The 17326-nt window shown below is 39.8% G+C and overlaps 1 protein-coding gene across 1 annotated transcript; it reads left to right on the plus strand.

The window, feature by feature from the left end:
* The first annotated feature begins 6 nt into the window (after positions 1-6).
* On the plus strand, positions 7-7240 carry LOC101858075. Its single transcript, XM_005089093.3, has 3 exons — positions 7-203; positions 3269-3442; positions 6682-7240. The coding sequence occupies exons 1-3, from the start codon at positions 120-122 to the stop codon at positions 6820-6822; spliced, it is 399 nt and encodes a 132-aa protein (XP_005089150.1). The 5' UTR covers positions 7-119; the 3' UTR covers positions 6823-7240.
* Positions 7241-17326: the final 10086 nt, after the last annotated feature.

Raw genomic sequence — 17326 nt, forward strand, 5'->3', positions numbered from 1 at the left:
GCACTGTCAATTCCGATTTTGTTGTCCTTCAAGAAGAGGAGACTTGACGAAAACACTGAAATCATTTTCGACAATTTTTGGGGGGATTTCTCACTTGTTGCAAAGCAAGCAGGAGCACCATGTTTTACAAATTCAATTCTATCACGCAAAATTTGACGTCAGCGTCACAAGATGTGTCCATGGGCCGGCCTGTTTCTGTCCAGGTAAGCAATCGAGCAGGCAGTCGAGTTTGCAGAGTTCGTGAGTTGTTAGTCATTGTTAGAGTTAGAGATAGAAGACTGCGGCGCTTTTTCGGGAAGGACTTCCGTAACGAGCGACCACCCCATCAAACACAATAAAAAAGAGACCTAACCCTAACCCTACCCCTACCCCTAGATCTGCCCCTACCCCTAGCCTAGCAATGCCCACCGAGTGCATTTTGTTCTGCCGATTTTTGGCCCCCGCCGCGGGGGTGTTTCGACAGTTTCGTGGGACAAACTAACGCAAAGGTTGTTGTCTTCAACTCGCTCTCACGCCGCTTAGCAATGCTTACCGAGGGCGTTTTGTTCTGCCGATTTTTGGCCCCCGCAGCGGGGGTGTTTCATGGGACGCATTAACGCAAAGGTTGTTGTCTTCAACTCGCTCTCACGCCGCTTCTCGTGAATGGATCTGAATGAAACTTGGCAGCCAATCAGAAAAGAGGTCAATCTCGTAGTATGCAGTTTGACAACATTGTACCCATCCTAGAAGCAGTCGAAAACGTTTGCGAAAGTGGTTGATGTGGTGCGCTTTGAAGATTTTTCGGAGCTGTGATTTGTCAAACTGACTGATACGTTGTACACCATTTTTCTTTATTCCCTTAAAATTTCAAGCTTCTGTGTTTAGCGGTTTTCGCGTAATCTTTAAAAATGTGGGAGTAACTAAGGGAAAAAGCGACATTGCCATTTGCGCATACTGGGTGAACGAACTGCTGCTGGGAAATTTCCACTGAGTGACGTCATCAGCCATCGGTCGCCTCGGGCGCTACAAACGAGGCCCCGCTTATGTGAACTGGAAAGGGGGGGAAGGATACTTGAAAACTAAACGGGGGCCTTGATAACTTGCGTTTTTGTTGCATTTTAGTTACAATACAATAGATGTAGTCATTTTTATTTGCTTGATTGCATGACAGAAGAATAGAAACAGAAAAGCAAACATCTTGAGAAGTGGTATGGCATTGTGTTTGCGTTATGAAAGCCTATTCCCCCCTCTTGGGAAAGCACACACTTGGACTCGTCCTGTGTGCTCTGTTTGGAAAAGTGAGGCATTAAGATTGTTATTAAAGAGTATGGTACTTATTTAGTCCAGTCTGGGAAGATAGTCCCGTTTATACATTGTTATCGTTCACGCGTGCGTGCGTGAGTGCGCACGCGTGCATGTGTGTGTGTGTGTGTGTGTGCGCGTGAGAGAGAGAGACAGAGAGAGAGAAGGGGGGGGGGGGGTAAATATGTTACATTTTCATTTATTGTATGAGTTGTAGCCTACACATGCGAAATATTCCCATGACTTGTAAACTATATTATCTGAACGCATCTTAATCTAACACACAATAGGACACTGTCCAACAATGGATATACGCAGAGACGAGGTCTTATTTTCTATAAAAAAGTATGCATGCTTTTACTAGTACAGAACTGGATTTATTAGTAGCTCTCTACTTACATTTTTGTGACAAATTGATCCAGAACATTGCTTGGCAAGGAGGAACCTTTTATGTTGCCAAGTTTCATTCAAATATCATGACTTTGGGAGAACATATGACTGATAATCTTTGTAAATCTGTAAAAAACGCAACTTTTTTACTTGTTAATGTCTTTACAACTCAAAAAGTATGACAGATATTAAAAATCTGACAGCATGACTAGATTCTGCATTAAAAAATGTACTAGACTGCCAAGTTTTATTTACATATTCCAAGAAATAGGCGAGGTATGACAAATATTGTCTCAAAACGCACCGAAAACCGCCACATTTTTACCTATAAACATCTTCATAACTCAAAAAATAGGATAGCTATGAAAAATCTGAAAGCAGGACTAGATTCTGCACTAGAAAATGTACTGGGTTGCCAAGTTTCTTTTAAATACTCCAAGAAATGAGCGAGTTATGACGAATATTGTCTCAAAACTCACCAAAGAACGTCCCATATTTTGGGCTTTTTTCATTATATAAAAGTGTACCAGAAATTAATTGATTAAAAAATCTGTAACTTTTTTGTTTATTGATGGATTTCAAAAATTCAAAAAGTTTCATGCTCTGTGAAGATAAAGCTACAAAATGCACCTATTTGCAACCACTTTCTGGCAAAAAAAGGATTTTCGTGGTCATTGCTACGCCGCTTCTCGTGAATGGATATGAATGAAACTTGGTAGCCAATCTAGTGCGTTTAGGCAGAGACTACTGTAATTCCTGAAGGCCACCTCTATTCTCACCTGGAGTGAGAATAGTGCAGGCGAGTCTTGTGGCTATTCTCACCCAATGCGCATTCACCAAATTTTGCGTTCACCCTAAACCACAGAATTCTACACTGTGATAACAGAAAAATTGTAGAATTCTGTGCCGTGAACAAACGTTCCATTACAATTGCAGCCTACTAAAAGCGTACAATTTTGTCTGTGGGCAGTGGAGAGAGAGAGAGAAAGAGAGAGAGGAGTAGCGCGAGAATTTCCGGGCAAAACAAAATGGCGACCCGTGTAGTTCGGCTCGATTCGAAAAGTTAAATAGCCGTAGCATCTTTGTAGACAACCAAATTTATTTACTTTTGTGTTTTAACATCATTTTTTAACTTTGTTTTGGTCAATTTGATCGCCCACACCGATAGACAGTATTCAGAAAGAGAGAGAGAGAAGAGGGGCGGAGTTGATCTTGCGAGAACTTACGGGCGGGTGAGAATAGCCACTTTCATTCCTGAAACAGCATTTTGTTGGAAGCCTTGTGTACTCTGTGTGCAGGAGATGTACAATATGGTGAATGCATAGATCACATGGTGTACTGATGTGTGTGGCTTTGGGTTTTACCCAGGCCCTATCGTCAAATTACAGTAATAAAAGAAGTTTTTGCTGAAAAATAATCCTTTCACCTTGATTTATCCGTGAAATACTTCATGTCAATTTCATAGTCGAAAAAATCATTATTTTTCAACAGGAAAGACAGACAGATCGAACATTCAGGGTGGTAGGCTACCTTTTTTTTATTGCCAGTATAAGTAAACAACATTTTCTTAAACTGGGTTTTCTTTGTTATATTTCAGGGATTATCGTCATCCATAGCAGAGACCCCAAAAACATTTTACGACTTTAAGCAATCAGCTGTCCCCAAAAAGGCTGAAGCCCGCCAGATGTCACAGTCAGCGGTGTCTGGGAAGTATCCTGTGCCAAACAACTCAGCATACAAGAAACTGATGGCGCTGCAGACCAGATTCACAGTAAGAATTGAGAGGAAAAGATGCCTCCTTAATAATAATATGATAGTAACTAAAGCTGTTTATTTTCGTGAGTCATCATTTTAGCATGAAGGTACCACACCTATGTTCCAGCAATATCATAAGTCGAGATTGATGAGTGCCAGCCATGTGTTGACCTAGCATCTGTGTTTGCCGCGACCCGCGAATCACGGCCGCGATTTTTTACATTTTTTGGTCCGCAAGTTTTGCATTTTTCCAACAAAAAAACCACCGCCGGAAAGATAAAGTAATTTAAAAACAACAACAACACCAAAAACTGAGAATAATATTCATGAAAAAAACAAAACCAATCCTCTTTACTTTTAGAAAGAAAGTTTATTTTCACTTTCTCTTCACTTAGTCTCTTTCTCACTTGTTAACGCTAGGTTGATTTGTAATTTTCATGTGAAGAACATAAGAAGGCTACCTTACATACTATTTATATATATTGCTGTTTCTCTTTCATTTTCCCTCTTTTTGTGTTTTATTTTGTTGGTGTGTTAATTATTTTTTTCTCGTTATTGTCTGATGTGTTGTTTTTCCATTTTTGTGTGTGTTTATATAGCGTAATGTTCTTCCTACCTTTTCTAAAAAATGTGTTATAAGTTATGTTACAGCGTGTCTCCACCAAAAATGAATACTGACACTGGCAGGCCCCTTGTGTGTGATTCCATGATCTACATGTTAGATCCTGTACTTTTTCTCGAATTACACGTGTTTAGGGATAAAATGGCCAGTCTATGGATGGGTTGACTTACACCCTTATTTGTTAATTTTTGTGGTTGTTTATTTGCTGTTCTAATTTTGATTTCATTTCTATTGTGAAACCTTTATTTTTGACATTTTGACACTCTGTGTGTCGGTGGTTGACGGGTGCTCTGGTGTGGTTTGCTTCTTCTTTCCTATGAAATATCTATGGTCTTTATCTCCCCTTCTTCTTTTTTATGTTTGTTACTCTCTTGTAACACCTCTAATTTTCTGGCGCTCATATAACCTTATGCTGTTGCGAGCACCGTACAACCTCTACAAAAACAAAACACTGTGTGGCCGCAAAAGATATTCTCGATGATTAAAACAGAGCTGGTGTTTTAGATAAAGTTATCTCTATCAACATATTGCTATACGTCGTCAAAGAGAGTTGAAAGCTTGAAAATTAAAATTAATGGCAACTTTTTTTGGCCACTTTTGCCTTTTTTTCGGCAACTTTTGGACTGAAAAATGGCAACAAACACAGATGCTAGGTTGATAATGTCATATGTCACACACTTAGATAGTAGTTCTGTTGGTAATAGTATAAGCATTCTCTTTCCAAGGTACTGCAACCCCCACCCTTCCCCTTCCTTTCCATACAAGCTCCTGAACAGAGCTCACATTTGCATTTTATTACATTTCACTGTTTGCCGATTCAGTGTGCAATACTTGTACAGTCCTCTCCACTTGTGTCGAAGTCACTTGAGTTGATATTCGATTAAGTTGATATTTGTCTCGGTTCTGTGCACCTCTACTTTACATAAATTTTTTATTGAAGTGATACTGTTAATGATAAGGTGTGTTCAACTCAAACATAAATGTGTTGGAATTGGAGTGCTGTTTTTACCCTTACCTGCAAGTTTGCAATGACTGAATTGATTTTTGTGTGTATCATCAGTTTTGACAGAGGTGATAGCGTACTTTAAAAAAACAACACATTATGGGCCAGCTGTTCAGATTTACAAAGACCAAGAATTTGAAGATTTTGTTGCAGTTTCTTAATCTGTTGTATCAGTTGCATGTGCTCATGGCCTTGGAATATTTTATTTTGGCAAATTCTAGATTCTAATGTTGGGGGGGAAAAAAGCAAGAAATATATAGTCGAACTTGACATGACGGCCACCTGTACAAACGGCCACTTTCCTTTCCCCCCCTTGTGTTTTTTTCTTTATAATTTAGCTGTGTAAAACGGGCACTTGTCCAGCGCGGCCGCGACCGCCCTATTTTATCAACCCACGGCCAAATCTACCTGCCTAAGACGGCCAGACTTAGTCAAAAATATGCTTTTTCCACTGATGTTGTGGACAAGCCGTCATAATCATTATTCATTCGCCTGTTGTTGTTGTCGGTCCCTTTAATGGATGAAACGATCATGTTGCTTAGGTCGCTCCCAATGTTTTCCCAAGCTGACCAAGGGGTAACAATAAATTTTCAGCCGCTGGTAAGGGAAGCATGTGATCCGTCATAACCTATAAGGCCCGCCCACAACTCAGTCTGTAAACCCAGTCCATAACAAAAGAAGTCAACACAAACTCGCAACAGAAGTGTTGCTCGTTCTCTGAGTGGTGGCGACCCATTTATTTGTCTCATTATGACACTTGGCCTTCCTCGTCTGAAACATTTCGTTTTGTTTTGACCTTTCCCGGCACCATAATTTAAAAAGGAACTAGATCTAGCGAAACCTTCGGAAAAAATGCAGTGGGTTTTATTTTTCAATATATATCCATATATTTTGACGAGCGCCTGATTTCACCATCATGCCTCACATATGTAGACAAAGTAGGTGAAATTGTTAAAAGAGTGAAATAGTTGGGGGTTTTTCTCTCTCCTGAAAAAATTCTGCTCTTTGAGCTTAATTGGCTTATTATTAATACTTTTGAACAGTCTGCTGGCGACCTGTAGAGTCGGTCAATGTGCCGTCGGCCCACATAGTGCAGTGCCTCATTAAGACGAAGAGGGGTGCACTAGAAGTATTGTGTGTTTATGAGTATGACATCACAATACAATAACCAGATCTGCAACAGTTCTTGGAATCAAGGTGGAAGTAGGCCCACTATGCGGCCCATAGACTTGATTTATTAACAGTACAAGTGGTCACTGTTGTCTCTTATAAGTTATATTGCAAGTTTTACTTTAATTATCTAATCTTCAGTCGCTGACTAGTAAACTTGTTGCACAATAATCTTTTAATTCCAAGCGATCGTTCTCATTCAGATCCAATGGCTATGTACAAAAAAGCAAAAATACCACTTGAGACCATAGTCACCTTTTTTGGGGCGTCAAGATTTCATTTAAAAATCCAGCACTTTGTTACAAATTTTCCACAAATAAGCTTTCTGTTACTCTCTCCACTCCAACCACTGACTGATGGTAACACTTGAGACATATTTATTGCTCAACATTTTGTTTTATTTTTATCCATTAACTCTCATTATTACATAGAGTTTGACTGTTTGTTGTTCTTCTTTCAGGCCGCTGATGGGAAACTGGTTTGGCAGAAGCTGCCCAAAGATATGCCTCTCTATTACCTCTCTGTAGGTTTGGTGTCTGCTGGTGTCCTCCTGACGTTTTACACACTCAAGCAAATGGCAACACCTCCTAAAAATGAATGATGAATGAATTTTTTAGTCAAAAAGTGTACATTTGATTGATTCATGTTGCTATTTTTTTTCCCCACATGACTGGTGGTAAATTATTAATTGTTGTTTTCAATGATTGTCTAAAATTGTCTTTGTGTGGACAACAGGAGACTGAGTGATGCAGAATACTTGTATGGTATGAATAAGGAGTAAGAAAAAAAGACAGTGATGTGATGAACTCCTCACGGTTTTGTGCTTTGAATGGCTCAGTGAATTTTGTTGCAGAGATGAATTGAATTGACATACTAAGCTTTGAGTCAAGACTTTATTTTTTACTCTACAATCTTTGTTTGTCTAGTTATCATGTCTCTGCACATGTTTTCTGACTCTAAAGACATACTTAACACAGTCCTTGATTTTATAGGAACGAATTAAAAGTGGAAATTTGAAATCTTGGTCTCATGTTTTGAATTTTTATTTATGGAGTCTGTTTTCGAAAATGAACTGATGACCTCACGAGTAGCATTATTAGTAGGGAGTGCTTATTTAGGCCACATATGACCTAAATAAGGTAAGGGAGGGGGGTTTAGCTTATTTAGGCCACAGTGGACTGTGGCCTAAATAAAGTAAGGGAGGGGGATTTAGCTTATTTAGGCCACACATGCTCAAACTACCCTTTTCAGGCAACTGAGTTCGTTCCACTTTCATAATGGTGCACCTTTCTCATTTAGTACGGTTTTGTCTCAGTGTACAACTTAAAAATCATAATCATAATGAATGTTGTAAAGAACAAAGCACAATACGCAAAATTTTGCTCAATCCCAATGGTTTGAATGAGGGCCAGATTTTTCCTTCATGGAGGGGCAAAAGCTAGGCTACCATTTTGGCACACTTTGGTCAAATGAAAAGGTCAAATCCTCCGAATGGACTTACGGGTTAAATTTGGGGTATAAAAAGTGTGTACACTACGTGGCTGAGTCAAAGTTACACTATCTTTGCCTGAGAGACACTCTCTCGTACTGTCTCGTCGTAGTAGTACATGTAGTAGTAGTAGCAAAGATCGTGTAGAGAATCTTTGGTAGTAGATTCTATCTTGTAGACAGTTTTGTGAACGTGCTCGCGGCAGGGCGAATCGGCCTTGATAAGCCCCGTAGACTTTTGTGATCGGCCACGAAGCCTCGTGTTTTGATGGATCTAGATCTAAACAACTCAGTGTTAATCGCACTGCCACATCCGACAGGCCTAGATCTACATCTTTTTAAAAAAAGGAAAAGAAAGATCATCAAAATGGTTGAATTCGCGTGAAAATCGATTCGGTAGAACTAGAACTATTAAAATTTGCTTCTGAAAACAAGGCAATTTTTATACGAAGGCCATTTTTATAACTCGATGAAATAAAAACTACTGGCTGTGTACTGTGTTATTCTGTATAAATTATGAAACTTCAGGACGTATTATTATTTTCCAGCATCTTTTGACGCCTGAGCTGTAGAGGTTGAAGTTTTCACAACACTAAATCTAGATCTAGTAATTTAATAGGGCTTTCCGTAAAAAATGCATAGATCTACAAAAGCTGAACCACCGAATCGACCGGTCAGCGGCCCGGGCACCTCGCTCTCCCCTGCACACTGTGATAACGTGTTGCTTCGGTATCGCATATATTCAACTATTAATACGTGCGGCTATGGCAATTGGGATGTACTGACTGACTAAAAATTCCGTTTCGTTTTTATTTTAGCATATGTTTGACTTTAATAGTGCAGGCGATAGCTAGATCTAGATTCCCTGTCTAGAATCGGTAGTAGCAGACCTATCTATGCTAGAAGCAGCCAGAGAGCCTACAACTGCTAGATCTAGATCTAACTTTTTGCTATGCCTTTGGGCTTTGGAATTGAAATAAAACGAATTGCACAGTTCTAGTTACTTTTAGATTCAGCAACTAACTGTATTTCCAGAGTTAATAATAACAAATCTCAGCTTAACAATCACTTTTACTTTTTTAAAGAAAAATTAGATCCAACTTTTTTTTCTAAAATCTGTTTTGCGCAAACTTAAGATTTTCTCTACTTGTAGAGCACAGAATTTACATTGTAAGCCTCTGCTCAGTCTTTTAGTATACATAATAAAATACACACACACACACACATATATATATCACATATATATATATATATATATATATATATATATATATATATATATATATATATATATACAGAGAGAGAGAGAGAGAGATCTATATAATCATTTTATGTGATTTTCGGGATGTTTTTAAAACTTTTTTTTTAACATGTCATAAAATCAAATTGTGCATTTTTCTTTGATAATAAGAATAACATTAGCAGTGGACTTTTTTTTAGACAGCGAGTCTCTGATTCAATATTTTAAAGAAATGCTAATCAATGAAAATTGCAAATTGATAATAGTTTAGTCCTGTAGAGGATAGGTGGACTCCGGGGTCTGCAGAGCGAAATACTAGGTTTTAGGATGTGAACCCCGGAGTCACCGTAGTGAAATAAGGTTTGGTTTAAGTAAGGATTGGTGGACCCCGGGGTCAACGTAGTGATAAATAAGCAGATTTAAGGTGGATCCCGGGCCCCGGGGTCTACCTAGGGAAATACTAGGTTTTAGGACAGGTGGACCCCGGGGTCACTAGTGAAATAAGTAGGTTTCTTTAAAGATTGGTGGACCCCGGGGTCAGTATAGTGAAATAAGTAGGGTTAATTTTAAAAGGATTGGTTGACCTCGGAGTCACCATAGCCATAGAGGTATAAGAAGGTTTAATTAAGGATTGGTGGACCCCCGGAACACCTTGATTAAACCTACTTATTTTACTACGGTGACCGCAGGTTCCACCTATTCTAAAACCTAACTAGTATTTCGTTAGGTAGACCCTGGGGTCCACCTTAAACCTACCTATTTTACTACGTTGACTTCAAGGTCCACCAATCCTTAAAATTAAACCTAGATCTACATGTACTTATTTCACTACGTTGACCCCAGGGTCCACCAATCCTTAATTAAACCTAGATCTACTGATTTCACTATGTTGACCCCGGGGTCCACCAATCCTTAATTAAACCTAGATCTACTTATAATTTCACTACATTGACCACGGGCTCCGCCAGTCCTACTATAAAATAACTGAGATCTACTTATTTCACTATGTCTGGCCCCGCGGAAAATTGCATTTTTGAAATAAAAAAATTGCAAGGTAAACTGCCTAAAAATTGCAAAAAATTGCAACCTTCCCATCCCAGGCGCATTAATACGGGCTTAACATTTTTAGTTTAAAAAACATGACAGTTTTGAGTACCGGTAGCATAAAAGCAGCACAGCCTTTAAAAAAATCATGACCCATTATACAAATTCATCAAATGTTATTAACAACATTTACTAGTAACAAAACACGAGTACGTGAACAATAAGGTTATCGACCAAATATAATATGATAACGCGTGACACAAAATAATGGAACCATCCGTTTTCGTAATAAGTTTTAAATGAAGGCATAAAATTTGACCAAATTTAGTACATACCAGGTACTTGGTTCATGCAAAAATCAAGAAGTGTATGAGGTTTAGTCTATAAAAAAAAAAAAAAACTGACGAGGGATTTTCGAAACAACCTCTAAAATCTAAATACAAAATAAGCTTATGCTCCAATCAAATAGATTCTATATCCTGTTCTATTTTTCTCTTGAAATCTTCGATACAGCGGTAATCTGTATTTAGATCTATTAAAACCGGCATGGTATTGTTTTAACACTAAGTCAAATCGTAAAATATAGCAATTTTTCCCCCCCATTTATAAACAATAGTAATACATGTACTAATGTTGATCTAGATCATTTCTATAGCACCCACTCCCGTGTGAACGCAGCTTAAAGGCGTTTTACATAACGGAATGTTTACCTACACGGTACGCGGACACCTAGCCTCAGTGTTTACGTACACGATAACCGGCAACCGGGCTCGTAGTCTCAGTGTCACGTATACGGTGACAGGGCAGTTGGGAATTCCAAGTTCAGTTTTTGTCATCCGGTGTTGTCTTCAACTCCAGCCCTCCCCCGACTGTACCTTTAAAAAAAATATAATCAATAATTCCTCCCATTCCGGAGCTCTATACTTCGTAGCTCACAGACTTTGAATGAGCTTTGGTGACCCCAACCGGTACTCACAATGTGATGCGAAAGCACAGGTTCACTGACCGGTAACGATGGCGAGCCCGACAAGACGCGTGTATAACTTTCTTTTTAAAAATTTTATTTCAACAAGTGACAGCACAGGGCAAATATTGGTTTTCTTTCATTCCGGTTACCGTGTACGTAGATACTGAGACTAGGTGCCGGGTTACCGTCATGTAGACATATGCATCATGTATGAACAATATTCACGCGCGCGCACACACACGCACACTCACTCACGTACACCTCACGCGCGCACACACCTACTTTCTTATCACACGCGCACGCAAAGGCCTAGCCCAGAGAAACCCGGCCACCTTCTCGGCCTTGCCTATGTCTTGTGTTGTACCTGATGCATTCGGGCCTGAATTTCTTGTTATAGTTTTTAGTTTTAGAGTACGCTCAGTGGGCTTAAGCTGGGCCGCGGACACCTAGCCTCAGTGTCTACGTTACTACGTACACGGTAACCGGGCACGTAGTCTCAGTGTCACATACATAGTAACTGGGCATTTAAGAATTCCAAGTTCAGTTTTTGTCATTCGGTGTTGTTGCCTTCAACTCCATCCTCCCCCGACTGTACATTTAAAAAAAAAATCAATAATTCTCCCATTCCGGAGCCATATACTTCGTAGCGCACAGACTTTGAATGAACTTTGGTGACCCCAACCGGTACTCACAATGTGATGCGAAAGCACAGGTTCACTGACCGGTAACTTTTTTTTATTTCAACAAGTGACAGCACAGGTCAAATATTGGTTAATTTTCACCCCGGTGGGTTACCGTGTATTACAGCTTTTAGACTCTAAATTAGAGTACGCTCAGTAGGCTTGAGCTGGGCCGATACCATGATTTACGTAGGCCTATCGGCTCTGTACGCGCACCTTTTCGTATTTAATTAAAATTAAAGCGTTAATGTATTTTTGCCTAAAATTGCGAAAATAGCTAAAAATTGCGGGTTTATTGAGGAACTCGACGAAAAACGCGGCCGCAAGACCGCAATTTCCTGGAGGGCCAGTAGATTCTATGCAAGGAGATTAAAAGTATTAGTTCTACGCTCCTTGATTCTATGTCATTGTTAGTCTGATGACTCAACTGAAAGTAGCCAATGTTGGTCTAGATTTCTCTTTTTTCTTTGATTTTTAAAATTGATTTTAGTTCTTTCTAATCATCTCTTTTAAAAAAATAAATCTGTAGGCTCATATGTTGTTCGATTCTTTGTTTTTGTGCATGATAGTGATAACGTAATGGAGTTGAATGTCTTATTATCCCCAGGGATAGTCATTTTGAATAGAATGGGCTTTGTTCACCCAAAATAACATTTAATGTCATGCACAAGAGAAATATTCCCGGAAAAGCCAGAAAATCATGTTACCCCTCCTCTGATTCGAATCCTATAAGTTTAACTTATGTCTTTTGTGGTGAATTTTGTCCCAAACCAACCATTGCAGTGTGCTTCTGTTGCTATTGTGATTGTGGCTAGATCAAAGTCTGCAGTACACTGCAGACCTCTCTCGCTTCACCCGCTGCGTTTGCTTGCAGTGGCATTGTTTGCGTGGGCTTGCTCCACCACTGCGTTTGTCTCTCTCTCTTACTTTTAACACATTGTTAACGAGCCTTTGTCCCTGCTATAACCGATCGGGCTCCAATGAGGCCCTCTTATTGCCGATAACTTTTAATAGAGATAAAGAGTAGGAAAAATCGGGGATTTAAAAAATCCATTATTACCGGGCCTGTTATTATAGTTTCCAGTATTTTTTACATGATAACTTAACCTACAGACATAAATTTAGAGGAACTCACATCATTGCATTTCATTATATACAGCTTTATCGTCGGATGATTTCCGTGGATCTCCCTATTCAGTTGGAGGCAATTCAATTGACTGACAGACTGCTGTGAACTGTTCATCATGTATTCAGGAAACAGCACAATGTATGCAGTAGTAGTAGTAGTCTGACATTTGTCGCAAAACTTGCCAATGCTAAAAGAGAATCATTCCTCCTCAACCTGTACATGCACACTTTACATATATGGGAGATATGTAAGTAATCGTTTTGCAGGACCCTTATATTCATACAAGTTAAAAATCTAATTAAAATCATTAGTTCGTCCATCATGACTTGACAATGACCTTTAACATTAACATCCAAGGAGGAAGAGAAGTTATAGTCCTTGCTGACCAGCATCTGTGGTGTAGCAGTTTGGCGCTTCACTGTTGCATTGCAAGCAGGAGATTGATTCCCAAGTAGGGAGAAAATTTATATTGAGTATCTTTGTCCTTATACTGAGACATTGTATCCCTCTCAGCCCAGGTAGGGTTGGAAGCCTGACTCCTAAATGATCTAAATTGTGCCGATGGGGGTGTAACAAACACCTACTTAATAAAAAAAAAAACTTGCTACCTGGCACGGTAAAGAGAAAAATAAAAGAAACAATAGATCTAGCAAGAAACTAGGAATGATTACAAACTCTCCAACTCAACACTTTCCCCGTCCTTATGCGGTGTGCTTATCTGCACATGCCCACCCCACTTGTGAATTGTTTGTGAATCAGGGAAAGAAAACAAGTAGGATCAACAAGTGGCTCCCTCCAACCACCGATAATAGGGACAGCGAATGAGACCAACCAGTGACGCTTTCCATCCACCGACTTGAAAAGCATTTTAGTCAGTGGTGCAATATCACCAAGAACAGATGCGAGCAACAGTAACAACATTGAGTGAAAAGGGACAAACTTTGCAGACTGAGTTTTAGTTTAACCCTATCCGTAGGTCATGTTTTGCTATCGAATCCATATAATGTGGGGAACTCTGTGCCACCACTTTCAAAGAGGAAATTTACTCGTTAATCCAATCTGTACGGTTTGCATAGCATAGCAGTCTGTCAAAATGATTTTTTTTAGAAAAACTGAAAATTTCAAAGAGATCTTCGTAATAGAAGTATTCTAAAATGTGAAGAATACAACCCCAGGGCATACGGATAGGGTTAAGTAAGAGCTTTAGTTTTGTGGCACTTGCAACACAATTATGTCGTACAAGTGCCGAAGATTAGATGTTATAATTTTACAAGAGAGTACAAATTACAAAAACTCAAAAAAGAAGGAGAGATAGATTGATACATATGTTTTGATAGGAAAGGAGCAAACCCAATCATAGCATTTGCAGACTGACATCTCGCACAAACAAAACGTAGAAAAAAGGAAATGTATAAATACTTCATCTTTATTTCATTCCATCTGTATTGGAAAAAACATGTCAACATAACACGTTACAAAAATATCAACAACATGGTCACTGGTGTTCATCATTACCAGTCAGTATAAGAATGGGAAAAATGTTTAAAGAAAAAAAAAAGTGCCACAAGAAAGTAAGAAAAACTTCATGATGACAGTAAGACTAAGAAACAAATTATTTTCAACTGTTACTTTTACGGAACTGGCTAAAAATAACAGACTTCACTATCGGTACCTGCTACAGAGGATATGAACAACGCACCTACTTTATACATCAAATGAAACAACTGTAATGACAAGATCTTAAATGAACTCCATATGGTATGGTACTTGAACCGAGGATTGAAACATCTTTGTGAAATCTTCACTACCTTCAAAATCAAACAAATTCAGCAGCTACAAAAAACATCTCCACCTCAACATTTAAAAGTAGGCTAATTTAAGTAATTTCTTCTATGTTTGCCAACCTTAGGCCTCAGGAATTAAATTGCAAACAGACTAATCACAGTAATTCACTTGTCATGATTAACGTAGTCAAACACACCCTGAAAACCTAATTTATGCTATTCAAAAAATAAGAACCCGTAAATCATGTGACTGCAAGTCTACCAGAGATTATGGTTGGAGTCTTTCCATTCAGAACTCTGTTCGACTTAATGATAAACACCCTCAATACCCAGATCATTTATGAAACTTGTATCACTACCAGCTTGAACAACCTAACCCCTGCTATTATTGAGAAAACTTTCATCATTCAAGTGGACGCATGATAATGATATGAATTTTGATCACCACACATACATTATAATACATACACCTATTATAATTTTTATTGCCGTCTTGTCTTGCAAAAGATGAGGACTATAATCGAGCACCGTGCGTTTAGGCGGAGACTACTGTACCAGTATTGAAACTGAAACAACTAATAGTGGCGCAGGGGAGTGGAGAGAGGGAGCCGCTGACCTTAGTCACCCACCCTTCGAGCCTGTCAAGCAGCCTGGCCTCCAAGTTGAGATGCGAGGCCGAGCGGCACCATTTGACTTTCTCAAGCTTTGTGCTTGTGGGTATGACACATGTAGCTCTGTAGAAACAAACTGCTATGCCACACTGTGTCAGGTCGACTAGGCCATCAAGGGGCTGCTTTGAGACCTGGACAGACACTGGAGTAAACAAGATGTGGGCCTTTTTTGGCCGTATCACTGGAATGGACCTTCTGCCAATTTCTGATATTCAGGAATACTGGTGCGCTGATGTATATCAACAATAATGAAAGCTTTGTTCCAAGGGGAGAGGTCGGCCACAACTCCTTGTTCAAAATTAGCCACTTCCTGAACAGCCTAGCAAAGACCTCCGACAATTACTATCCGACCGCCAACGTTGCTATTGACGAAGCCATGTTCGCATGGAGAGGCAATCTCAGCTTCCATGTGTACAACACAGACAAGCCGGACAAATTTGGAGCCAAGATCTTCCGCCTGCGCGACTCCAGCAACACCTACGGCTGCAAGTGTGAGGTGTACGCTGGAAAGAAGAAAGCCTCTTCCTATATTTCCAAGGGAGCAGTTTACAACATTATCATGAGGCTGCAGTCTCCCTATCTGGGGTGCAGACAACGAGAACATCGATAATTTCTACATTGCCCGAGTCCTTCTGGCTCTACTTATCCTCAAGACAACAGCATGCAGCACTGTCACGCCCAACAGGAAGGGACGGTTGAAGCAGATGGAAGGGAAGAAGGTGGTGAAGAAGTTTATGGGAGCTGTCGACAGGGCCGACCAGATGGTCCAGCACAACTCTTTTAACCCTATCCTGCCTAATGAGATGGAATGCAGTATTAGCGTATCTGCCCAATCAGATGGAATGCCATAGCACGAGTACCTGTTTATGCGACAGAATGAGGTATGAATCATCATTGTGTGTACTAACGTGATCTTAACTAAAACCTGTTGGCAGTATGCTTTGGGTTCTCACTGAAAAGAAACAGGAATGGTTGCTCTTCAATATAAAGAAAACAAGGAAAGCCTAGCCCCCCAACTTTTTTGTCAAGAAAGTAAAGAAATCGTAACACGTACGCCTTGTTTGGTTTACATTTGTGAGCCTGCTCTCAAGGTTCCTGCCATGAACTCCCCATCAAATTCCAGATTACAAGGTTTCAAGGAGAAAATTTTAAAATTCAAGGAGATTTGGGAAAAGAAATTCATGCAGTTTTTGAAATGTTTATGTCTTCTCCGGTGAAATTCAAGTAGATTTTTCTTTGAATTCAAGGAGGCTGCAAGAACCCTGCAGGTCAATGTCCTCTCCACAAACTGCAATCCAGAAATGACATCTGTTCAGAGGGGAACAAAAGCTGGCCCTGCCGAAGTCCGGATTCCAGTCCTTTTTCTGACTTACAACTCTGGGATGTTCAGTGTTGACCTCCACGATCAACATCTGTCATACTATCTGGTTGAGCGCCCTGGAGTTAAGTGGTGGCACCACATAATCTGGTATTTAGTGTGTGATTGGCTCCCTGAGCGAGCGGTAGTTTACATTGATTACAATGCAAGGCTGCTAGTAGGCCTACTTACTGATTATCTCGGGTAGTGATTGGATTTATCTTGTGTAACTATAATTAATTTATTTTAGGAGAGAGAGAGAGAGAGAGAGAGAGAGAGAGAGAGAGAGAGAGAGAGAGAGAGAGAGTATTTAATGAATAAATGTTAGACCTAGATTCTAGATTTTGTTGTGCACCCAGCCAAGAGTGTGCAGTTCGGTCTAGAGTTAGATTCTAGATCTAGATCTAGACCTAGAATCTAGATCGAGATCTAGATCTAGATTCACTCCCACAATGGCCGTCATGTAAACAAACGGGACCACAACTGTACAGGAGTGCCGAAACCGTGCACCGAAAAAGAAGCCGTTTGAAACTAGTAGACTCCAGGCCTACAGAAGCAAGTAGGCCTACTGTTGATAATTATGATAGTAGACCCGTGAATCAAGTTGCATGATAGGCCTAGTGTGTCTCCGCCAATTCACAGGCGAGTAGTCAAGAGTCGCTCTTCTGTCATTCGCCCACCAGGCCACCACTAGATTTAGATCATCTACTTTCCGAACTGCACACTCTTGGCTGGGTGCACAACA

Source organism: Aplysia californica, unplaced genomic scaffold, assembly GCF_000002075.1.
Source record: "Aplysia californica isolate F4 #8 unplaced genomic scaffold, AplCal3.0 scaffold00003, whole genome shotgun sequence".
Classification (NCBI taxonomy): Eukaryota; Metazoa; Mollusca; class Gastropoda; order Aplysiida; family Aplysiidae; genus Aplysia; species Aplysia californica.

Excerpts from the sequence above, each read along its gene's own strand:
- LOC101858075 (XM_005089093.3), top strand. The coding sequence starts at position 120 with ATGTTTTACAAATTCAATTCTATCACGCAAAATTTGACGTCAGCGTCA. Across the intron at positions 204-3,268 it reads GCCGGCCTGTTTCTGTCCAG|GGATTATCGTCATCCATAGC; the intron begins GTAAGCAATCGA and ends GTTATATTTCAG. Across the intron at positions 3,443-6,681 it reads CGCTGCAGACCAGATTCACA|GCCGCTGATGGGAAACTGGT; the intron begins GTAAGAATTGAG and ends TTCTTCTTTCAG.